The sequence below is a fragment of the Sardina pilchardus genome, chromosome 20 (genome assembly GCF_963854185.1).
Source record: "Sardina pilchardus chromosome 20, fSarPil1.1, whole genome shotgun sequence".
Classification (NCBI taxonomy): domain Eukaryota; kingdom Metazoa; phylum Chordata; class Actinopteri; order Clupeiformes; family Clupeidae; genus Sardina; species Sardina pilchardus.
The window spans coordinates 14,473,782-14,499,521 of record NC_085013.1 but is presented as its reverse complement, the minus strand read 5'-3'; the positions used below and the strand labels follow the sequence as shown (position 1 = coordinate 14,499,521).

The following is a 25,740-nucleotide window of genomic DNA, read 5'->3' as shown; positions in this document are numbered from 1 at the left end:
AGCCAGTTGTTTGAGTTTGCTCTCGAGTCTTGAGTCGCAGGCAGGGGACAGGTGTTGGACCGCACCCAGCATGCTCTAGTCTGTGCAAATAAGATCCGCCCAGTGGGAGCTCCAAGTCTCACTCTCTCCGCATGGAGCCCAGTCAAAGAATTTTATCAAATCTAAACATTTCAAGGACAGACTTGCATCGTATTTGCACTTGTCAGTGTACAGAGAGTTGTTGTCTGTCCTTCATGACACCAACCTCTCATTATTCCACCAGCAGTACTCCAAGTTTCTAAAATCAATTTTTAACTGAACAGCTGACAAGAAAGCCACATGTTCGTTTAAACATAGGCACATAATTGTAGTACTTTTTCTAAACAATATGGCTAATTGTTCCACTAATTCTTAATCCTGAAATTAAGTAGAACCTCATGTAAGACACTCAAATCAACTCTAATGTAATTCGATTTTTGACATGAGCTGTTGCTCTGTCATTTGAAGGAGATGGAATGGAAAAATAGACGTACTGTATGTACATGACATGGAAAATGCAAGTAAATGATTGAAGACAACTGACAAAGCTACATCAGTACAAGGCTGAGCTATTCACTTAAAAAGTTGGTAATAAAGCCAGACCAATGTTCTCACCAGCGTTTGAAACAGGTCTAAGACTTGTAAAAGGCTATTTTTGTGATGATTGCAGAGGACTCTGTGACCACACAATGATTTGTGGGGATTTCTGTGGTGCAGGATGACTCACAGAAACTCCAACTCCTGGCCAATCAAATTATGTTTGAAGTTTAAAGCAGGACACATCCATTTTCCATTGTGTCCCTCCGAAAGGCTTTCTCCGCCACCCATGGAAGAACGCCTGATTTCCCTAGGAGAGGCTGTATTTTCTGAAAGGGACACTTATAAATGACATCAGTTACATTCTCCCACTTTAGTTGGTTTGTCTGCTCATCCTCACGGTGTTGTGTGCCACGGTGGCACACCTAGAATGTTCTCTGCATGCCTTACACTTTCATTTTTTACACTGCACACGTCTATTTTAAGCACGGCTGACATTCCCTTGTGTGTGTAGTCCAGAGTGTGTGTGTGTGTTTTTTTTTTCCAAGGTCAGACCTGCATGTCCTCACACACTCCTCACACACTCTTTAGCACATCTCCGTGTGCAGGCGGAGCAGTCACAAGCAGCACTGTAAGAAAACAAACAAAAGGGAAAAAAACATAAACAAAACATGTTACATATGTCTCTAGTGCCCAATGCTAGAGTCTGCATTTATGAATGAGAGGCAAGACACTAAACAGTGTGTGAACCCTGGAGTGGGTCCAGCGATTTTTTCTTTAGTGGAGCCTCGCTCATTTGTGGTCTGGCCTCAATGGGGAAAACAGACGCTGTCATTTTATAGGAGCTAGAGCCTATTTTGTGTAGTGAGGTTGCAGCTACAGTGCTGTGTGATGTGATGGTGAATAACTGCTGCAAATGCAATGTTATGTCATTAGGAACTTGACATGCTCTGCCATAAAGCCCACTTAGTTGTCTCTGAGAAGCTGGCACGTCTACCATTCCAGCCTCATGAATTTGACCCCAAGACTGTTGCATGAAGTTTAAACAGTTGTTTTCTTAGTCAGCGTTACATGGTGTCCAAACAAGAAATCATTTCACAGCCATTCTCTCATAATCTAACCTTTTTTTTTATAATAATAATAAAAAAACCTATTAACCTCCAAACTAGCTATAGCAGTTGTACCCTCAAAGAGCTCTGACCAACACCATGGGAACAATGGCACATCAGATCACTACACAACACCACAGACGTCATACAGCCACTCATAATGCCAATGATTATGCTTGCTGTTGTGCTAAAACATGCTTGGATTTATGAAGGCATTATAACATGGTATAACATGTACCAATCTGGCATATACTGTATAAAGCATGACAAGATGAATGCTTGCTTTGACTTATAGCTGATAACAACCTTTGTTATGACCGCCGTGCCGGCTGCAAGTGGGAATGATGTCATGCACATTTTGTAGTCGTATTATAGCTAAAAACTTGGAAGCTGTCAAGGAGTCGTAAAAGAAATGTAATAGGAACTGTCTGAATATAATGAGAAATGTTGTGGTGGGCTTGTGTCAGGAGATGTCAAGCAGGGTGTCGTGCCCCTGAGCTGTGCAGCCCAGGGACAATATTAGTGACAGGTGAACTAAAAGTGGCCTGCTTGCTGGTGGTTGCTTTTCTAATCTGTCATGTGTCATGATCTCTGTGTGATCTTACAACTTAAATGGTTCTCTTAATTCTTTTTGAACAAAAGTTAACTTCTCACTTATCTATTGTTACATACTGTATACGCTTATATAGATTTTTCCTATCTATTTTTGTATTGATAACGGGATTAAGGAACAGTCTCTCGTTGCAAAGCTCTGTGAGCAGTATGGTTTTGTAGACCTCAGTTCCGTCCGTTCTCTTTTTCGTACTTGTCTTTCTCAGTTATGTAATTGATTTTTAAAAATTGTGGTACCATAACAAACAAAACGATAAGATAATAGTCTTGTCCAGCCGCAAGGTACTAGGAAATTGACCCAAAACATGACTATGGGATAGGCTAATTTTAATATATGGGAGGTGTTGTGACTATGTGTGCTGTTGTTCTTAGGCCGTGCTGATGGCAGCATCCGTTATGGTAATAATGCGTGTCTAGTGTTGTTCTCTCTTGGACAAAAAGAAAGTCAAAAAGGGAAAAAATACATTATATGGAGTCAGCCTTTTTGAACTAGTATCCTTTGTGACTGCAAAAAGAGAAGCACATCCCTACAGCACAACAGTGAAATGCACCTTGTGAAAGAAAGTCAGCTAGAGTATGCAAACATTGCCCTAACGAGAGAAATAGAATCCCCCCTCCCCCCCACCCGGTCTCTCTATCTATCTCCCCACTCTTCTTCTTCCTGTCTTCTCTCTCTATTTCTCTACTCCCCCCTCCTCTCTCTCTCCCTCCCTCCCTCTCTCTCTCTCTCTCTCTCTCTCTCTGGGGGCTCAGGGAGTTCTGTGTGCAGAGGCGTCAGAGTTTGCAAGGCTGCGTGGGAATCTGTTGCCGTGAGGAGTTAGTGCCAAGTCTGGGTGTGATCAAAGCCAAGCCCTTCACTACAGGATTACGGCTTCTCTCGTACTGCTCTCAATCAAGCAGGAGGGGAGAGGAGCACAGTGTTAAATAGCCATCAGCCTTTCGCCTCCTCCACATGGCCTGCTCGACCCTAACGTGCCCCCTCAGATCTGTGCATGGAGACTGGGGTGTCAGGATACCCATTAAATTAAGATAGCCGGTACCTCACCCCCATGTATACTATTGACAAAGAAGGTCTCTAGGCACTTTTACGAGCTCCTGATACTTACAGTCAACAGAGGGGACAAAACACGGCTCTCACATAGGCTGAGCCACTAGATACTGCCATGGTGGATGTCTCCACAACCTGTCAGCACAGCAGCATTCGTTTTGTTGCCATCCCTTATTCAAATCCAGAGCATGATCAGGCTGTTACACGAGACTGACATGCCAGACAAGGTTGTTGAGAGTCGAGAGTGGTCTGCGTGAGTAATTGCTGGGTTTAGCTGGCCATTTGCGTCCCCCCTTTACAGCTTTTCTGCCGCCACCACCAGAGAAGGCCAGCGTTGCTTTGTGAGAAATGTCATTTCGGAGTTCTCTGCTGGTAGCTTTTAAATCATTCCTGTCAAACTGACACAAGTCAAAGACCTGCTATACTGGATAAGGGGTTTTGCGATAGACGTGAACTTGCTGCCAAGTGCTGAGGAGTGGAGCGGAGTGTGGCGGCGTGTGGCCCCCACTGCTCCACGAGGCCAGGCTCATTAACAGCAGCTCAGGCAGAGGACCCCCCGAGTCACCCCCACCTCTGTGCTTTTTAGCCAAGTCTACCACTGGCGCTATAAGACGAGCGGAGTCCTTTAATTCACAACACGTTTTTTGTAACCAAAGAGAGGCCACTGACTTTCATCTGTAAGTGCCTCGGTGAAGAACAACAGGAATTTATGAACACCAGCATTACACCAGAACTATGTTAGGAAGCCCAGGGTTGCTCTTTCAGGCAGCACAATACTCACTTCTCACCATAACACTTTCAAAGACAAAAAATCTCTATATATACACATATATAAATATACTTTCACAAGGTGTGTTCCCACTAATGTTTTTCAACACGTGCAACATTTTTATGTACATGTTATATGCACTGCTTAATTGGTCAGCCTCATTTTGGTTGCTTATTGCTTATTGTCATGTATATTGATTCATATATGTCCTTATATTTTCCTTTAAACAAATTGCCTCTACCCACCGATTTGGTCGGTGCCTTACGTTTTTCTCAGAAGCGTTCCTATGAAGTGATGTTGTCACCTCATTGTATGTAAATGTACCTCTGTATTTCTATTTCATTTGTAACAATGTCTTATGTGATAATTTATGGAGAAAAAAAAACTGATTTGTATGTGATATCATTGTTTTAAAAAGAGAAAATGCTTGAATCCCTGGTCTGTGTGTTTGTCCTAATATCTTTTTTTCAAAGGCACTTCCTCACAAAACTGATTAATCCTATTAATTCTATAAGATGTGTGAGTTCCACCAAATGAGACAGTGGTAGACTTTATTTCCCGTCTTTATGTTTCCATAACCAACAATATCATAATATTTATGCAACATTACTATATTATATATCCACTCATGGTTATACAATTGCAGAGCAACCTAGTATAGGCTCAGACATGAATTGCATATTCTCCTCACCTCTGTGGCTCTGCACAGGCTCTTGTACAGTACATCTATAAATACACATGTGACAAATATGTGCAAGAACACGGTGCAAATGAGGAGCCAGGCACGGCTGCCCACACGCACACATTTAACCAGCCCACACTTAAGGTCAAGACTTTTAAATGGGCTTAATTAGCCATCATTTGAGAGTTACAAAACTGTGTGGGAAGGCGTTCTTGTGTGTTCTGTCAAACGCACACACACACACACACACACTGAGTGAGAGAGAGAGAACCTGGCTGTACAGCTGAACTCGCCACCTCCTCGATGTCAAGGCTGCAGAATAGCCTACATAATATTCAGATGAAGTGGATTCCCTTTAACTTTTTCTGGATTTACTCATAGGACATTATTCACAGTGTCTTCGTACAGTGTGGCAAATGTTGAACAAAAGGAGATAATCACTACATTAGACTCAGTTGATGTCTCGATGTGGACATTTGTCTGCTCTGCACTACCCTTTTAGGACCAGAAGGTGGAGCTAGTGTTACTGTGGTTGCAGGTACTAACGAGAAAGTTTTGCCACTTTTATGGTAGTATTCAATATTGAAGCACTCGTGATTTTTGTAACGCTCCCCCCTCAATTTGAAATATGTGCCTGGTGGTGTCCAAATTTAAGTGAGATATTATATTGAGATAACAGTCAGTCTGCACAGTAGCATTTTTTTTATATAAAATGTTATTTTGAATACTGCAAGGAAAAAAAGACTGACCTGCCTTGCTGATACCTTTAAAACTACTCTTAGTGCTCTATGCCGTCACCTGGAAAAGTAATTTCACAAGGACGCCTGGGTAAGAAAAGAAAGAAAGAAAAATAAACGATGAGGTTTGTCCCAGATGTGCTTGCCTGTAAATTTGGACAACCTGCACATACGTGAGAGTGACAGACAAAAAAAAGAAAAAAGAAAGAAACGGCTTGGTAAAGAAGAGAGGGAAAACAGGTTTGCATAATGAACAGGGCCGTGAGCAGCAAGAATTGGCACTCGTCCGAAAGCTATTCTAAATAGGAAACACACTAGAAATGCATGCTGGAGTAAGGCTGGAAAATAAGACTCGACGCTGTTGGATCAAAGGGGAAATGTATAACAGATGACTGGGCCCGCTCCCTCCCTTTCTCATTCTCGGTCACACGTTAAATCCATCTCTACGCTGAAAGCGGTCCAACAGGGGACTACCGCTGGAACAGAATAGATCTGATTTGAAAAGTGCTTTTGACCGTGAGGGATGGGGCGACGCTGGTGTGCTCTCCAGACCTTTGCAGCTGTCGTTCCAAGCGAGAGAACTGCTGCAACGTCGCACCTCCGCGGATTGCTAACGAAGTCTGTCAGGACTACAAAGGCAAACAACCTGGATGGACGCGACCAAAATACCAGAGCTTCATCATAACGGCTTTGTTTGAATGCAGACACGGATAAAGTCAGGACACCCGTCACATACCGTTGCTGAAAGAAGTCCGGGCATGATTACGCGATTTGAGTGGCATGCAAAACCACTTCGCGCGATTTTATGTCGATGGAAATCTCTCTGCTAATGATATTTATCGCTGTCAATGCAAGTATTTCCTGGCGTGAAGAATATTGATGAACATTGTACGGCAGCCGTTCTGCCCGCCCCAGGAGACTAGCCTATGATCTCAGAGCGCGGAGGACTGTTTGTGAGGGGAACATTAGCTACAATTACATTGACTTTACGTAAGGAAAAGAAATCCGTGCAAGTACATCACTCCCATTCTAGGTAAGTCGCATATGATTTGTGTGTGACACAGGTGTGAAGACTATATAATGCAATTGCAATTTATTGCATCAATGGTCTTTTATTGTCATTATTCCGACCCCGATGATCAGTGAAATTAATCAGACAGCGCGCTGGTTTTAGTTGACATGACGGGACAATATGGCAAATCATAAGCCTAATTTGTCCCAATGTTTTGATATTTTCTCAGTTTTCAACTAAATGTAATCGTCATCATAAACCTTATATCAGGCTATCTTAGTTCATATATCTCCTGCATTCATTAGGAGTTTCAGGATAATTCGACTAATTTAATAACTTTGGCTCATATGACTGTAATTCAAAGAGGTTAACATATTTCTAGTTTGACAAAATGCACTGCTACATTCTGTTTTGTTCATAAAACCATGTTGTTTTGCTATTGCGAAGTCAAAAGACTACTTTGTTGCTAATTTGAAGATGATATCTGAATCTGTGTGCGGATGTGCGGATACATTCCTGTATAGAACACATTTTTATTGAAACATTCTTTGTTGTTGAAATATTTCAAATGGGTTTTAAATAATTTTTGTAAACAATGTTAAATTTGGGACAGGAATGAGCTGACATGACCAGCTTGTCATGTATCATCAATGTATTTGTGTGTGTGTGTGTGTGTGTGTGTGTGTGTGTGTGTGTGTGTGTGTGTGTGTTTGTGTGTGCGTGGGAAATGGGGGTGGGGGGTGCTAGAGAAAGTGGCTGTTAGCAGCCACTCTCCCTCTTGCACGCCCTTGAGGAGAAAAATGAGCGCTGGAAGCAACTCAGTGGGACATGGAGGGGTCTGTTTCCTCCTCATTCCTCTCTCTCTCTCTCTTTCTCTTTCTCTCTCTCTGTCTCTCTCTCCCTCTCTCTGTCTGTCTCTGTTTCACCCCCACACCCCTCCTGACTTCTCAGTGTAGAATAATCCACACAAGCCTTGTGGGCTGGCATTAAACTCGGACGCGCTTGGCCCGGGTGGCTGCCAACAACATCTGGACTCACTTGCCAGGAATCCAACCTTTGCTGTTTGTTTCCCTTAGAAGGAGAAGTGCGTAAGATGGAATTGTGATAGTCTCGCAGACACGCAGGAAAGCAGGCAAGCATGGCTGTGGTTTCTCTCTCTCTCTTTCTCTCTTTCTCTCTCTCTCTCTGTCTCTCTCTCCCTCTTTCTTTCTTTTTTTTCCTGTGGAGGTTGTGTTCATTCCAGGCCAAGGCTATTGTTTGAGCATGGCTCCTCTTGTCAGTGTGGCATCTGTTCCCGAGCCCGGGGCGATGTGCAGGGGTGTACCCCCAGAGACCGCCGTGCCAGATTCGCTTTCGCTGCTCCCTCCCATTGATCCTGGTCGCAAACGCTGGCACACACACACACACACACACACACACACACACACAAAGCCCCCAAAAGCCCACACAGTCGTTTACCTCCTAGAGGGCTCTCACCGCTCCATCAATCGTATCAGTGTCTCTGCAGACTCTTATCCTCATTAAGGATGCATGCCATTAGGTAGCCTACAGTTATTCCCACAATTCATGCCTCCCAGCGGGGGGAGTTGAGGGCGTATGTGAGTCTATCTGACTATACCAGTGTGTGTGTGTGTGTGTGTGTGTGTGTGTGTGTGTGTGTGTGTGTGTGTGTGTGTGTGTGTGTGTGTGTGTGTGTTTGTGTGTGTGTGTGTGTGTGGAGGGGGGCATAGAGTGATCCAGTACCACTGCACAACAACACAGGCTGAAGACACTGACAATTAACAGCAGAAGAGAAGGTTACAGAGAGGTTAAGAGGGTCACTTTATCAAATCAAGGAGCCTCATCTGACACGGCGTGCACATTGGCCATCGCGATGACGTTTGATGATTCACTGAGAGACAGAGACAGACAGGGAGAAAGGGGAGGAGAGAGAGAGAGAGAGAGAGAGAGAGAGAGAGAAATAATCAGAAGGAAATAAATGGGATGAGACTGTAGTCTACCTCAAGCCATAAGTACAGTGATGCAGAAGCAGGCCCAGCATTCCTGTGACATTGATGTGGTGTTGTGTCAACACGATCATGTTTCGGCAGCGCCTCTCCTGCCCCCATCCCGGGGCCATACTGTGGCTTTGGATGGGTGTTGGCTGATTCGGCTGTAATTTCCTTTTTTTTCTCCCCACCTCCTTTCTCCCTTTCTTTCGTTCATTCTTCCTTGGCTGTCTTTTTTTCCTGCTTTGAAATGGACCTGGGCTAGACAAGCTGGGAAGCCACAAAGGATTTGGCAAGTCGGAAGGGTGTTTCTGGTTTTTATGATTTTTTTTCCCTTTTTTTTTTTTGAATGTGCTCTACTTTTCCAGTCTGAGTGAGTCATAGCGCCACACAGATCGAGGTGTGACCTTTAATGGGTTGGTGGTCTATGTCTATTTTGAACATTTTGTACCTTTGGCTGTCTCCTCCTGATTTATGCTCTCTGCTTACTGACAGTATTAAAAAGCCATTCGGTGTCTGTACCTGGGCTGTGGTCTAGAACCCCCGCTGGATGTGGATCATTCTCACTAATGTGCTGTTTCAGCAGCCAAACACTGAAGGCTTAAGCTTAGAATTTTTCCTGTTTCTTTTTTTTTTTTTTTGGTTGTTGCACTGGCGAATGTTACTTGATAAATTGACTGGAAAGAAAGAGAGACAGCTCCCTCCCTTTTAATGAGGCAGTGCGCAGCTGAAGGTTAGGTCTCAGGAGAGCCGTCGACGGACCGAAAATGTGTTCCCCACATGTTGATGTCTTTTCCTGCGTTTGGAGGAGCGATCCAAAACAATGGAGCTGTGGTTTGATGAGGGCTTTCAGGTTCAAGCACAAAGAGCCACTTACAGATGAAGAGAGTGAGAGAGAGGGAGTGAGTGTGTGAGTGTGTGAGTGTGTGTGTGTGTGTGTGTGTGTGTGTGTGCATACCCACATGTGGTTTTACCTCATTCTATTACTTACAGTTTCCATACTCTTCCATGTCACAGACTTCAGAATGTCTGTGGCACCACTCCTATTCCCTACTGAATGGCTTGTTTTTATCCTACCTCATGTCGGAAAACTAAATCAGCAGTGACTACTCCTACCTGTTCTTAAAATACAACGAGCAATTAAATTATGTTACTTTTTACTCTTTTTTAAAAACAGAATTTTTCACAAATCCTCTACATATTCTCAGCTTTAGGTACATCACCTTAGTTTAAAGTGTGTCTCTATGTAAATCAGGGCTATTTCGGTACCATTGTAAGTACTATGTACTTTTAGTTATTATGAATAAAGAGTGTTTTGCTGAGTCACCTCAGCTGTCTTGTTTCTTGGACCAGATCAAAATTAGTCTTAATAGCCCAAGTCAGAGCCCCTGTCCTGGCCAGTGGAAGCACTGAAACAAACTATGATGAAAAGCTTGTTTTAAGTTATGTCAGCAAATTGTGACCTTTGAAATCCTTATTTTAAAGGTCATCGCTGGCTTGTTTTGAAACTAGACTATATGTCCTCATTGTCCTGTCTTGGCACGCACGTGGCTGAGTGTATTTCATAATGTCTCGCGTTTTCACTTTTGACGCCTTTGCACATCCGGCAGATATTACGCAACTGCCCTCTGTAGCTGCTGTGCTCTTTATGTTTAATGAATGTTGGTAAACCACAGGCAGATGCGCTGTGGCCATCTGCTGGCGCAAGGAACGGATGACAGTGAACGGTCCCATTCTCAATAGTGCATGTGGAGCGTCTCGCTTATTTCTTTTGTTTGTCAAAGGCAAGGTCCCACCCAGAGCCTATAAGCCCCACTGGCTTCAACATGTCCTCTGCTCTACCCTGCCCCTAATAATGCTACACGCGGCCTCCCTGTCAGAACACATGTCTGTGCTCCGTGGGAGAAGAATGCCCAGTGGCCCTGTGTGTGTGCGTGTGTGTGCGCGCGTGTGTGTGTGTGGTTGGTGTGTGTGTGTGGTTTGTGTGTTTGCTCGCGTGTCTCTGTGTGTGAAAGTGGTGGGGGGGTTCTCTAGCCGCGCTTAGTCATGCTGCTGTGGCAAGAAACAACCTCGTAGTGACTCGGGCCGAGGATTCAAAGAGACTGAGAACACATGGAAACAACCACAGTGCTCCTACATCCTTTTCCTCCCCTTTTGTGGAGCCACATCACTTCTGTCAGATGTCATGCCCCCCCCCAAACCCTCCCCCCAACACGCACACATGTACCTAATATATCACCCCACCCCCAATTCTCCCCAATACTCTATGTGTTTTTGTTGCTCCTTCTGTACAGTGCCACTGTGTGTCTGAAATGGAAACAAGTGATGACCTGAATCTTTCTCCGACGGAAAGGGGGAGAGCTCTGGAGAGATTAAGCCTCATTTGTGTTTTTTTTTTTTCTCCCTCCCGGTTGACGGGGTGAAGTGAAGGCGCTGTAAATGGTAGATAATAGATGTCGAGTGTGTGTGTGTGTGTGTGTGTGTGTGTGTGCGCGCGTGCGCGCGCATGTGTGTGTGTGTGTTTGGTTGGAGGAAGGGGGGGCGGTGAGGGAGACACCTCACTCTCCTCCTCTCCTGCTCGCTGCTGTGTTGGATAATCTTGTTTGAATGCGCCGTGAGTGGCTTGATGTGAATGCGCCCCCCCACCCCCACCCCCCTCCCCCTCCTCCTCCTCCCCTGCCTGGCAGGCCCGCTCCACCTATAATGGCAAACTAATTGTTTGCCATGTTATTAAACCCCTTTTCCACTCGCTTTCACTCCCCTTCCTCTTGGCAGTCAAGCTGCTTGCCACTTTCGTCGGGCTCTTGGACCCAAGTAGCAAATGTGTAATCTCACAGTTTGCACATCTCTCCCGCTCCCCTCACTCTTGCTCTCATGTCATTTCTCGCACCAGCTCTCTTTCTTTCCCTCTATCTCTCTCTCTCTCTCTCCCTCTCTCTCTCCTTTCAGATTTGTGCATCGTGTTCTCACTGTTGCTCACACATTCACACAAACACACACACACACACACACACACAGAGGCTCATTCTCTCTTGTTGAAAAGCGGGTGTGTTGTTTTATCTTTAGATCTCCTCGCCACATATTTAAAGGCTGTGTGGAAGTGTAGGGGGGTATTCCGACAGCATGGAGTAAAGTGGTGATTGCCATAGAAGGATACTACGAGGCTGCACGCTCCTGAGGGGTTTGTGCTGTGAAGAGCCAATGTGAAAACACTGTCACTGTAAGCCGCATCGCCTCCATGATCACATTCCACTGGTGATTTACACAGGTCCTAAAACCCCTGCCACGGACGGAACACGACATCACTGTGTATAGAAAGAACATAATGATTGCCTTTTCGCCACCGGTTGGCCGAAGTCGTCGAGCCGGGCCAAAGCCTAGCATTACCTCAGTGGAAAACTGTAATTGTGCGGCGGCCAGTTGGGAGGCAGCAGTTAATGATTCATTCCGTGCAGACAGAACACCACTAACAGACAGACAGACAGGCAGGCAGGCAGGCAGGCAGGGTCTCAAAGCTCTCAGGACATCTCGCTTTCAGACGCGTGCCTCAGAAATGATCCACGGCCCCGGCAGTAGCACGGGCTCCGTTCGTGTGTGTGTGTGTGTGTGCGGACTCCGTGGAGGCGAGTGGCAAACAGCGGTGTGTCTTTTGTCACCTGAGTGCTGATGGAACTTTGATGAGGTGCCGGATGGAGGTGGTGGGGGTGGTGGTGGTATGTGTGTGTGTGGGGGGGGGGGGTATCTTTTCATGTGCCTGCGTGGAGGTGGCTGGTTGAATGGTGTGCTTGAAAGCACGCAGAAATAGAAGAAAAGAGAAAGAGAGAGAGAGGGTGGGGGGGGGTGAGGTAGAGAGGGAGAGAAAGGCGAGGCAGTTGCGCATTACCTCTTGTGTCAGCCCCAGCGACTTCCAAGAGGAATTCAAAAGGAAGCGTCTGCCATTGGAGCATCAGAAAGAGAGAGAGAGAGAAGAGAGAGAAGAGAGAGAGAGAGTCGGGGAGGGAGGCGGCTGGCTGTGGAGCGGAGAGGAGCGGAGAGGAGCAGAGCGAAGAGGAGCAGAGCGAAGCGGAGCGGGCGCCCGTCAGCCGAGTCAAAGGCGTCTGTGACAGGACTCCCCCCTGCTCGCCTCTGATTAGCGACGTCTCATTCAGCACACACAGGGTCTGCCGCACTGTCTTACCCCCCGCCCTGCATCCCAATCACACACACACACACACACACACACGCGCACACACACACACACTCCCCGCCCAACCCCACCCTTTCTCTCCTTCTTCTTCTTCTTCGTCGTCGTCGCCGCCTCCCTTTCTCATTTCCAGCGGCGGCTGGCGAGGTGACAGATAAAGGTGACATTGTGACGCGCGCGACTGACAGATAAATAGGTTTCGCCGCGCTTCCGTGGAGACGCTCAAGGTTCCTCTGAAGGCGTGCCGCCTCATCTCAGTCGAACGCTCACAGAATAAGGTGGTGTGTGTGTGTGTGTGTGTGTGTGTGTATGGGGCGGGGACGGTGAGGCCTGTCTTCCTCACTACCCTTTACTCTAATCATTGTTCAGTGAGTCGAGGTGGAACCGTGGAAGAGGGACATTGGCTGCTTATGACCAGCCTATCTAGCCCTCTCCAGATCTGATGCTGATGCTGATGCTGATGATGATGATGATGATGGCGATGACGCTGATGCGTAGGCCTGGCCGGCGCGGTGTCCGTGCGTGTCTGCTGAGGCGGAGTTCATAAATGGCTAATGATCTGTTACTAATCATTTCCCGCCAGCGCTCCTCTATCGGGCGGCCCATCGGGCCTCACTGTGAAATAGCATTTGTGCCCTGCAGAGATGAGGCGATTAGTGCAGGAGACCTTTTTACTGTGCCATTGATCAGGAGGCCCATTTGGTGGAGGTGTGTGCATGTGTGTGTGTGTGTGTGTGTGTGTGCATGTGTGTGTGTGTGCGTGTGTGGGTGGGTGGATGGGTGGGTGTGTGTTTGGTCTGGGAAACATTTGTTGCTTGCTGGTGTTTCTTTTTTATTGTTGTGTGTGTGTGTGTGTGTGTGTGTGTGTGTGTGTGTGTGTGTGTGTGTGTGTGTGTGTGTGTGTGTGTGTGTTTGGTCTGGGAAAGATTTGTGGCTTGCTGGTATTTCTTTTCTTGTGTGTATATCATGTGCATGTGTGTATGTGGGGGGGGGGGATTGGGGGTGTTGTCGGTATATGCATGTGTGTGTGTGTATGTGTGTTTGGTCTGGGAAAGATTTGTGGCTTGCTGGTATTTGGGGGGGGGGTGATGTTGTTGTTGTGTGTGTGTGTGTGTGTGTGCGCATGTACAAACATGTGTACCTCTGTTTCAGTACATGTATAATATGAATCTGTTCAAGCATATCAAGCATGAAAGCCTGCCTTGTGCCGGCTGGGTATAATGTGTAAGTGTGTAATGTGTTTAAGTGAGACGCACAGAAAGGCTGTGTGCCTGTGTGTGTGTGTGTGTGTGTGTGTGTGTATGTGTATGTGTATGTCTGTTTGTGTGTGTGTGTGTGGCAAGCTCAGTGTGTGTGAAGTGTTGTGCAATGCATGTAATATGTGAGTCTGGATCTGTGTGTGTGTGTGTGTGTGTGTGTGATGTGCATAATATTAGAGACCCCCCTTCTCTTCCCCTGTCTGTCTCCCTCTCCCCTTCCTCTCCCCTCCTTCTCTCTGTGCGTGCATGCATGTGTATGTGTGTGTGTGTGTGTGTGTGTGTGTGTGTGTGTGACATGTCGAATGCAGGAGGCAGTGCTCTGTGTGTGGTTTTGCCTGACAGGCGGGCGTTAGATTTACAGGAGGCGGCACGCTCGGCTGGGCCGGACGTTGTAGCGTTGCGGCGAGGTATGGTGCGGTGTGGTGGGGTACAGTGCGGTGCGGTGAGGTGCGGGCCGTGCTCTCCGGCTGTACTCGCTCTCCCGCAGGAGGGGCTCACAGAGAGGTTAAGTGCTGTTAGTGTCAGCCTCATGATTAAAAACCATACGCACGGGGACGAGCAGCCTCCTGAGACCCACGCTTATTACACAGCACTCAGCAGGCACATGACTGATGTGTGTGTGTGTGTGTGTGTGTGTGTATGTGTGTGGACTTAAGGGTATAGGTTGGTGTGTGTTGATACGCCATGATATATTTATGATATGGGTTGCATTAGTGATGCTGCCACATTCATGTGTGTTTGGGCGTGTGTTATAGAGGGAGAGAGAGAGAGATAGAAAGAGAGAGAGAGAGGGGTGGGAGGGGAAGGGTATTTGTTTCCTGGGGAGTCGGCATGTGTGAAATTTGCAGTTTGAATGTCTGTCTGTATGGAAATGTGTGTGTATGTGTGCGTGTTAGTGGGTTAACACTTGGTGTGTGCTTCTGTGTGTGTGTATGCGTGCATGTTTGTGTGGTAACACTTGTACAGTTGGTGTGTGTGTGTGTGTGTGTGTGTGTGTGTGTGTGTGTGTGTGTGTGTGTGTATGTAACACCTATCAGTGTGTGAGTGCACCCTGTGTTTGGTGTGACAGCCAGACGGCTCAGAGTGGCTGCATGTCTGCGGCTGGGTGTGTTTACCTCCAAACGCCGTGTTTGTTTGGTCTGCACTTGTGCTCAGGTGGCCGAGCGCCGAACGCTGCCACGTATCCCCCCAACACACACACACACACACACACACACACACACACACACACACACACACCTTGTGCTCTGCTCCAAGACCCTGACACAAACCTGCTCACTGGTCGGCCAGGCACAGGGTGTTCCTTGCGGCGTTGGGCGCAGCCCAGCCCGGGGGATGGAATAAACATTCACATGCTCGTCCCAAACACTGGCCAAGATTAATTTCCCCGCTCATTGAAAGCATGTTGAACTAATTGTGCTTCTGTGGCCGCGCCGAGCATATTTCAGTTTTATGGAAGACGTGTTTAATGTTGCCCCAGACATTTTCTCACGAACGAAAAACTGCTCTACGGTTTTTTTTTTCTTGCCTTTTCTTTCTTTTTTTCTTCTTTCTTTCACTAGATCAAGAGCGCACTGATGATAAATAGCTTGTTTCCCCTCTTCAAACACCCTTCACTTAAAGTAGACGACCTTGGTAAGTAGGTCAACATAAGAACTGGTCTGCTGGCTCACGGCGTGCTTTTCAAACATGGAAGATGTTCAACATTTTTCTAAATGCTGAAAGAACACCAACCCCCCTTCTTCCCCCCCGCCCTTATGTGCAATAATGTTCCGTCCTCAGTATACTTCAGACAGTAATGTGAGAGCAGAAACAACCCATGTCTGGACACGGAGACAGCCGTGCTCTTAGTGTGTCTGAGAGGGCTGGTTGGCAGGTGGAAACATGGCAGCGAAGGTGTGGTGTGGTGTGGTGTGGTAGTGTTGGGGCGGAGAGGTCTGTCAGGGCCAGTCTGCGGTGTCCCCCTGGACCGACCGGTGGAGAGCAGGGAGCAGCCACGCGAGAGGATGACCTTTTAGAGTACATTCCTCCTGTGCAAGGCCCAGTTAGTCTGCCACGAGAGCTGCCAATATTGTTTGGGCTTGTGTGGTTTTCACTGTGCGTGTGTGTGTGTCAATGTGTGTGTGCGTGTGTGTGTGTGTGTGTGTCAATGTGTGTGCGCGTGTGTGCGTGTGTGTGTGTGTGTGTGTGTATGAGGAGTGTACAGTTACTGTCCCGCAGGGAAGTAGAGGTTAGAGGGTTCGTGTCAATCACGCAAACAGAGATCATCCCCGAGGACATTCTCTCAAGTCATGACAAAGCTCTTCAGGCGCCTCTCTCTCTCTATCTCTTTCTCTCTCTCTCTCTTTCACTCTTTCTCTTCCATTGTATCTCCTTCCCTCCCTCCAGTCTTCTCCCTCCCTCCCTCTCTCTCTGTCTCTCCCTCCCCTTTTTTCTCACATGTTCTCTCTCCTCTGCCGTTCCCTCCCTTCAGTGTTCCCCCTCTATCACCCTCTCCTCTCCTCTTCCCCCTTCAGCTCTGTCCTCTTTCTCTCTCTCCCTCTCTCCCTGTCTCTCACCCTCTCCCCGCAATTAATTTCTCCTCATCAAAGGGAATAATGCAGAGGGTCGGCAGGCAGGCTGGAGAGGAGAAGAGAGGAGGGAAGAGGAGGTGGGTGGGGGGGGGGGGGGGGGGGCGCTGGGGCCAGATAAAGAGGAGCAAGCCCGCCGACTGAGCTCCAGACTGATTCAGCTCCTCTCGTCTGCTCTTCCTCTTTTATCCCTCCTTTTTTCTCCTCTCTCATAATCTCTCTGTCTCCTCCTCTCTCTCTCTCCCTCTCTCTCTGTGTATGTGTGTGTCTATCTTGATTGTCTCTCGCCCATGCTCTCTCGAACTATGCCATACCCTTCTTGTTTCTGCTTTTGTAATTTTGTTCTCTCTTCTCCTTTGTCCATTCGTCCCTCTTTCTATTTCTCTCTCCTTTTTTTATTTGTTCTCTCCATCTCTCTCTCTGGCTTTCTTCTTCAGCAGGACCTCCACACTCTCATTTCATTCCACAGAGACAACAACAGACAGAGAAAAAGACAGACAGACATACAGAGAGAGAGAGAGAGAGAGAGAGAGATCCCGCAGGGAGTTTTTTTCCTTTTCTTTCTTTTTTCTTTCTCTCCCCTCTCTGCCTCTCCCCCCTCCCTCTCTCGTATATGCACACAGAAGCATATGAAGTTTTGCTCTACATACTGGGAGCATCTCTTCAGCCCCCCCCCCCCCCCCCACCCCCACCCCACTCCAAACTTGGAGAGCTGTCTAATGTTGCTGTTGGTGTGATGGTGTCAGGCAAAAGAGAAAGGATCGGGGAGGATGAAAGCCATGGAGAGGGAGAGGGAGAGAGATGGGGGAATGTCTGAAGAAGGGCTCCCCTGGGACTGGAAGGGAGCGATGGCATGCTTGTTTTTGGAGCGAGGGAGTGTGTGTGTGTGTGTGTGCGTGTGTGGTGGGGGGTGTCGGAAGCGGAGCAAAAGTAGCTGGAGGTAAAAGACAGCTCCGGGAGGAAGTGGGCGAGCTGGCTAATTATCCGTGATGCTCCTGCAGGTTCAGTAACGAGCGACTTAATTAGGCCAAGGTCCTCGGAGCGGCTGGTTGGGGCTGGATGAGGAAGGGGGGGGGGGTGTGTGTGTTTGTGTGTGTGTGTGCGTGTGTGTGTGTGCGTGTGTGTGTGTGTGTGTGTGTGTGTGTGTGTGTGTGTGTGTGTGTGTGTGTGTGTGTGTGTGTGTGTGTGTGTGTGTGTGTGTGTTTGTGTGTGTGTGTGTGTGTGTGTGATGTAGGGGATGACACCTCCTGCTCCCCGATTCTCCACCAGCCAATCATGTCACCTCGCCTTCGCAGGAGTTTGAAGCTAGAACTGACAGCCCCCCCAAACCCATCCCACCCCACCCCCCATCCTCCCCTCCCCGCTCCCCATCTCGCTCTCCTCCTTCAACTCTCGCTCTCCGTCTCTCGCACATTCTCTCTTTCACTCGTTCCACTCCCTCCTCTTCCTCTTCTGTTTCCAATAATGCAGAGGCACTTGTCACGCTGGTGTCCCTTGAGAACTTCCTCTAAAGGGCACCCAGTGTCTGGCCTCTCTCTCTCTCTCTCTCTCTCTCTCTCTCTCTCTCTCTTCCCTCTCTCTCTTCCCTCTTTTTTTCCCTTTTCTCCGTCCTTATCTGATTGATGGCGGAGTGTGTCGCGCTCGCCACCGCCACAGCCTGCACTCCGTGAAGAGATGGAAATGTAACCGTGACCGTAAACAAGCCGACCCGGCGAGAGAGAAAGAGAGCTGGAACGCGGCCCCCAAACCCCCGAGCTTTTGATTTATTCGCGCTGGGGGCCCGAGGGAGGGGGGGGGGCCAAGGTGTTTCCGAGAGCGCGTGTCGACACGGCTCCGCGCACCATTTTTTTTTTTACCCTCGCGTCGTGCGCAGGACCGAGGCCCCCATCGCCGCCACGGGCCGTCCTGTTTTTAACAAGCGTGTTGACTTCACGGATCCGGCGCCCCAACTGTCAATCAGGGCCTCTCGGAGCTGCTATCGTAATGACGGTAAACAGAGGAAGCCCTGGAGAGAAGTGGTAGAGTAAGCAGGGATGGTAGGAGAGGAGAGGAGAGGAGAGGAGAGGAGGAGGGGAGGAGAGGAAGAGAGGGGGAAAGAAGAGTCGTTTAACAGCTGGAGATCCATTTTGCACTAAGGGGAGGTACTGATGGCAGACTTGATGACAGCGATTCACCCAGATCAAAAGGCAGATTGAGTTTCGCACTGATTCAATAAGCTCTCTCTTTCACACACACACACACACACACACACACACACACACACACACACACACACACACACACACACACACACACACACACACACACACACACACACACACACACACACACTCTTGTTCCAGCTCTCCTCGTTATACCCAATCCTACACTCACACACACACATACACACACACACACTCCCAAAGACAAATAGTTCAGTGTTCACTCCTTCTCAGGGCTGCTCGCCTGTCTCAAATAACTGAAATGTAGGTCAACCCCATGGTCCGACAGAGCATCTTTTGATCAGACGCACTCAATGGAAGTGCATCACAGTCACTCCACCAGGCTGATGAGACAGATAGTCAGTCTCATGTGGCCCAAAGCCTCCATGCAGTGAGCCCGCTCCTCCACCCCCCCCACAACCACCCTCTCCACCCTCCGCCCCCCCTTCCATTCATGTGAAAAAAAACATGAACTTTCCCAGCGAGACGCTTTTGAAACACTAGTGGTGCTGAACTGCAGGCTCAGGCGAACTGAAGCGACATTCCAGCCCTTAAAAGCTGATGGGCTTCTTCTACCGTCAAGTGAATGAATCTAATTATACCGCAGCGCTTTAATGTGTCTGGGCCTGGAGGTCAGTGAAGGCCATTATGTGGAGCCTGGATGCACACGTTATTGATCGCAGCGGCGGATAAGCTACTGATACGCCAGCTCTGCTGTGGTATCATTTGAATGTGTAACACCAGACATCAATGGGGGGGACCTCATCTGCCCATTAAATGCCCTTATGAGTGGTGATGTGTCATGTGCTTTGATAGGAGCAGCAGATAGGCGGATAATGTTTATTCAAATGCTTTGTTAGTGTAACCTTTAAGTGCACGGGGAGCAGGAAGTCAGTCGAGTTGACCTGCAGGGCAGGGTAGGATATCAGCCTCGCTGTGCTCTCAACAGAAGACATGAGCACGAGAGGCCATCGCTCACGTTTATTGGTTGGGTTTCTGGTTTTAAACTTTAAAACTAAAGTGATACAAAACCAAATAGACGGTGTGTCTCTTTAAAAGCAATGAATCTAATATAATATGCGAGAGACTGTGTGTGTGTATGTGTGTGTGTGTGTGTGTGTGTCGGTATCGTGCTGTGCTTTGGCGCATATTCCACTCATGCATATGGGTACTCAGTTTGTAGCCTAATTTGTCTGTGGCCGTGTAATGTGTAATAGGTGTGCGAACCTCTTGTGGGTTACGGCAGACATCTGTTGCCTGGTAACTGGGCCACGTGTGTCTGACCTGCGGTGACCTCTCTGTCCCTGGCAGGCCGCAGGAGGGGAGAGATGACCCTGGTCCTGTCCATGAATCCCTTCTGCGAGCACGAGGGGGACGCGCCACTCCCACAGTACCAGCCCATCTGGGAGTCCGAGCGCTGCAGCAAGAGCTGCGTGTCCAGCCCGTCGCCTCCGGAGGGCGCCACCGAGGAGCTGGCCGAGGGTAAGCCCCCCCCCCCCAAAGTGCCCCCCCACACCACCCCACACGTACTGACCTCAAACTGCCGAGTTTTTGGGCAGTCCGGCCTCAAAATACCTTGCCTGAGCTACACTCCCAAAATCCCTTCTCCATGGGTAGGCCAAGCTCTGCCCCCACACACACACACACACCACTCTCTCTTACACACCCATATAAACACTTACAAGCACACACACACACACACACACACACACACATTTTCTCTCCTTTCACTAGACTGGCTATTGTCACGTAGTTGTGTCACAACAGGCTTGTTTAAGGAAGGGAAATCTGGGGTGAACTCCAGCAGGCACTCTGCCCGAGCCCATCTCCTCCGCCTCGCCACCAGAATGTTTCCTCCTCTCTTGCAAATAGCAGAGCGTGCTCTGTTTGCATGTTTGATGGAGATAGAGGCTAACACACACTCACACACACAGACACACACACACAGAGACACACAGACACACACACACACACACACACACACACATGGAGGTGCTTTAAGACATTTCTCTTTCATGTCTCCAGCGGAGCCTCACTGCAGGAGAGCCCCTGACCATGTGACCATGTCAAGGATCGCCTACTTTAAGCGAAAGTTCGTGGAGGACGAGGAGCCCCACTTGAGCTTCAGGAGCTACTGCCAAAGCGTAAGTGCACTCTGAGATGGGTTGTGCGTCCCTAAGTGAGGCACTGCGGGTCTAAATATGACGATCTTAAATCATGAGTTAACTGCATGTTTGGTGTAAAAGCGGGAAGGTGTGGTGTAGATGGCCTATCGAAGAAAAAACAGTTCCCGAAAAAGGTCCTGCTCGTTAGAATCCCATAAATCTACACAGAAACTTGGAGCAATGACACAGAAACTATAGTTAAGAGATGCTCATTTAGAAAATCCCATAGTGTCGGCAGACAGCATTCAAAGAAAACACAGAATTATGTGTTGGGAATGTTTACTGCAAGTCATGGTAGCATCTTGTAATTATAATTTTTTTCAACTCTAGTGAACTTTTGACTCCCCACAGTCTTTTTTTTTTTGTTCGTGTTGAATGCTAAAGCACATACTGTAGACGTCCCTCTGGAAATAGATTTGTTTACCCAATGAAATCATCCAACCATTCTCATCCGTGCGTGTTTTTTTTTCCCTCCTGAACCGTTTTGCAAAGAATGAACCAAAAATATGGTGTGGTGTATCAGCTAAACCCCTGAAGACGATGAACCCTCTCACCCCCCTCAGGAATATTGTTCATGCCCACAGTCAGCTGCGCTCACACAAGTGTGACACATTCGCAGTGCACTGCACAGACAGGCAGTACTGTAGGCCGCCTATGAGACGGCGAGAAAACTGGGTCAGGGTACGCTCACAGTCAAATGGAGAGCCGCTGCAGCGCAGCACAGGGTGATGCCCCTGATGGTGAACGCTCACAATGGGCTGTGTGTATTTGTGTGTGTGTGTGTGCCATCATGTGTGTGTGTGTGTGTGTGTGTTCAGGTCGCTCCGGCGCTAGAGGAGCGCGCCCACGTCCTGCGCCTGTCCCTGGAGAAGATGCGCTTCATCGACGACCCCGAGGCCTTCCTGCGCCGCTCGGTGCTCATCAACAACCTCCTGCGCCGCATCCGCACCGAGATCCTGCTGCAGAGCGAGTGGTGCCTGCCCCCGGGCCCCCCCCCTGCCGCCGCCGCCGCCTCCGCCTGCGTCCCGCCGCCGGCCCAGGTGGGGCCCAACCACCCCCCGGCCCCCCAGTCGCTGCGGCCCTGCTTCGCGGCGCCGGGGCCCTACCGCAAGCGCTTCCGTCTGGTGCGGGGCGAGGCGCCCGAGTGCATCCCGGCCTGCTGCTGCTTCTACGCCGCCGGACGCTACCTCCACTTCCCCTTCTCTGTTTACGAGGGAGCCGCCCCTCACCCGTCCTCATCGTCCTCTTCCTCCTCCTCATCCTCCTCCTCATCCTCCTCCTCCCCCACAGCTTTCCCTCAGCTGCTTCCGGTGGATGACGGAGAGGGCGACGGAGAGCCCCACTCGCTCTGCCCTGGGCTGGACCTCACGGAGGCGGCCGCCTCGGCCGCCGCCGCCCGGGCGCTGGACTCCAAAGAGCCGCAGAGGAGCAGGCTGAGGGAGCGGACAGTGGCGTGGGACGCCGAGCGGGGACACGGCAGAGCCGGCGAGGACAGGCCGCGAGAGAGGGAGCGCGGGAGGGAGCGCGACAGGGAGCGAGAGCGAGAGCAAGAGAGGGGAGGAGGAGGAGGCGCAGAGGCGTTGTCAGGTGTGGCGGCAGGGAGCAACTCGCGCTGGGGCCTGGACGCCATGGAGACGGGCCTCCACGGGGCGTTGGCGTGGAGCCAGGCGGGACGGAAATAGCGGCGGCTCTCCGCCGGCCCTGGGGGAGGGAGGGGGGGGGGGGTGTGTGTTGGGGGAGGTGGAGCGGAAAACAAGGTGAGGCTGTGACGGCAGGTGTTGGGCAGAGGCCGAATGTTGTCGCAGAGATTTGCACCGAGCATCAGGGGACTCGTTTGGACCGGGCCCATCCGGCTCATCTGATGAGCAAACCGATTGACCGTTACATTCACTCCAAGCACTCAATGCCCACAGGTCCAGCCTGAGTAGCACTGCAATGCTCCACACTAGAGCTCTGCAGGGCCCCATCAGGTCTTCTCCGTTTCAAACAGATTTGTGATCATTTGCAGTCATCCTTTCACAGTCCGTCTGATCGCAACCCTGGCTGGTCAGAAGAGTTTTATGTGAGCACAAGGTGCAGGGTTAATTTGGGCAGAGTTAAAAAAAATAAAATAAAAAAAGAGCGCAACAGCTACAAGCAGGAGAAGCATGAAGACCCGTTTCTGTTCAGAAACTACCACAAGGTGCCTTATTTCTTTTTTATTTCGAAATGTTAATAGAGTTTGTGGTTGTATTTGTGACTAAGTATCTTGACTTTCAAGAGACTACATCATGATCACCTCTGGAGACATTGACAAAGTTTTAGTTGAGGTCTGCTAACAAAAAAAAGACCTACATGGAAGGCAACAATAAACCACCAGGACACTATCCCATGTTCTTACGTTGATTAAAAGGCATTTTCCCATACAGCTAGCCTCTTACATATGTCATAGTGGGGGACATATCAGGTGAAAATATTAAACTACAGGTACATACTATAGACATATAAACTAATCTGGTCTCAAAACATGAACCATTCCATTCCTAAGCTCAGCCAACTGTTGTCATTAAAGCAGATCCCTCTCTGACTTGAAAAGATACTGTATCTCTCTAAGATACCTGCACTCTGACAAGGTACAAATGAAAGTACCCTCACTTCAAAGTTAGCTTTTTTTGGATGTTTGTTATTTGTGCATTTCCCTTTGATTCCGTTTTTGTTTGATTACGGAGAGCTTTCCAGGAGCACCGGCAGAAACATCATACGAGCAATACAACAGTGTCATGATTGGAGACAGGGAAACAAAAGCCTATCTGTTTGCATTTTCTTACAAAGAGCATTGTTCTGAAATGTCGACCTACTTTGTTCAGTAATTTTTATGTGATGGTTTTTGTGACTGTAACAATGAATAAAGGAATGTTCAAAAGACCAAATTCCAAACCAGCTCCTGCTTATTAAAGTGATACGTCTTTTCATCACACTTCCTTTGAGTACCTTCACATGTCATGGCTGAACTATTCAAACAGATCTGCCTCAACCTTGTACCTGAGATATGTAGGCCAAAATGTAGCCAACTGTGGTTTGTCATTGAGAAACTTTGCAGTTGGTGTTTGGAGTGCCCTTCGTCTGGACTCTGCTCTCCACAGCCGCAAATAGACACACACACACACAGGCGCATAGGGGCGTATGTAGGTGACTACAAACTCAGCAAAGGCATTCTGCAACCTCCATCTTCTAATCAGACTGGACGAAGGATGGCTTGGAACAAGATAATAATGCTGTGATCTTCAGTCCTACATTTTGCATGACGCTATTATCTTAGCTGTGTGTGTTAAGTGCATCCATATGCACTCGTCATGATTCCCTGAGATGCCTGGGTAAGCCTGCTAATGCTCCTTGAGATCAGGCAGCGGCGGTGGAGGCAGAAAAGCACTAGAGGAATTAGTAGCATTACGTAATGCTACCAGCACTCTCCAGAGTGGCACAGAGGAGCCACTTATTTTTCATCCCTCCCTCCCTCCCTCCAGACGCTCACTCATCCCCCCCCCCACTCTCTCTCTCGCTCTCAGGCACTCACAGTCCTCTCTTCATCAATCTTGCACCCTTTTTGCTCCCCCCACACATACACTCGGAAGATCACACTCAACCTCCCTCCATCACACACACACACCTAATGCTCTATCGTTCTGTTTCTTTTTCTCACTCACTCTCTCCTCATTATCTATCTCTGTCTCCCCTCATTATTCCAACAGCACCAGTGCCACTTGTCCTGCCCCCCCAGCCCCCCCTCCCCCTCCACCTGCATGGCCTCTCCCCTCCCCTTGTTTCCCCTCCCTAGCCTCTCTACGCTGTGCTAAAAGAAGGCTTGGCGGCCGCACTCCAGCGTGCAGCGTCCATTAATCTTCCTGACACACAGGCAGTCACCTCCACACTTCCTTCCCCTGTCATCTCTATTATCTCTATGGAAACAATATTTACTGGCTGCGGCGGGCCAGGCTCCCCGGAGGGCACGAGCGACGCGGTGAGCCACGCCTGTTAAAAGCCTTCGTCTTCAGACCCTGAGCCGCAGTACAGAGGGGGAGAGAGAGAAAAAAAAGACTATTACAGAAGCAGAAAAAGGGCTCACATGGGGGTTCACACTCTCTCACACACACACAAATAACCTCTCTCACAGACATTCTCACACACACACACACATACTCACACAACCTCTCACTCAGAAGTACACACACACACACAACAACAACAACCACTCTCACATAAACACACACACACACACACACACACAATCTCTCACGCAGATGCACACACACACAGACACACACAACCCCTCTCTCTCTCACACACACACACACACACACCCAGAATCAAAGACAGCAGCTCATTTCTAAAGCGTTCCTGTTTTTGTTGTTTTTCTCCTGTCTGGTCCAGCAATGTGGAGGCTCATCATGATATGGCTGGAAGGCAAGGGATTCGCACTCCGCTCTGCTCATCCATACAGATTTGTTGCTGTCAGCCTCGAGTGGTTTGCTCCCCTCCTCCCCTTTACCCAACCCCTCCCGCCCCTGCCCGCCCTCCTCGCCTGCTTCCTCGCTCGTCTCTGGCGCTCCGGCATCACCCTCTGCTGCTATGAGCTGTAACTCCACGCCTCTGTGACTCCCGACACCGCGCAGATAATAGCCTCCGCGCTCGGGCTCTCTGCCGCTGGGGGGGGGGGGGGGGGGGGGGGCTGGGGGGGCGCTGTGCCGGAGCGGCGACGCACGGGAGGGAAAACATTCGGAGCAATTTAACCTTGAGTGCTCTGGCCTCTGCACAGCAACAACTCGCGTGCGATTGACTTCACGTATTCACTGCACCCGCGGTTCAGCGCACAG

General features: G+C 49.0%; 1 protein-coding gene across 1 annotated transcript; it reads left to right on the top strand.

Moving 5' to 3' along the window:
• Positions 1-5,625: 5,625 nt before the first annotated feature.
• sertad4 (SERTA domain containing 4) lies at positions 5,626-22,572 on the top strand. The gene is made up of 4 exons (XM_062523514.1): positions 5,626-6,545; positions 20,037-20,207; positions 20,751-20,869; positions 21,709-22,572. Exons 2-4 carry the CDS (start codon positions 20,054-20,056, stop codon positions 22,570-22,572), a joined length of 1,137 nt encoding a protein of 378 aa, XP_062379498.1. The 5' UTR covers positions 5,626-6,545; positions 20,037-20,053.
• The last annotated feature ends 3,168 nt before the right edge of the window (positions 22,573-25,740 follow it).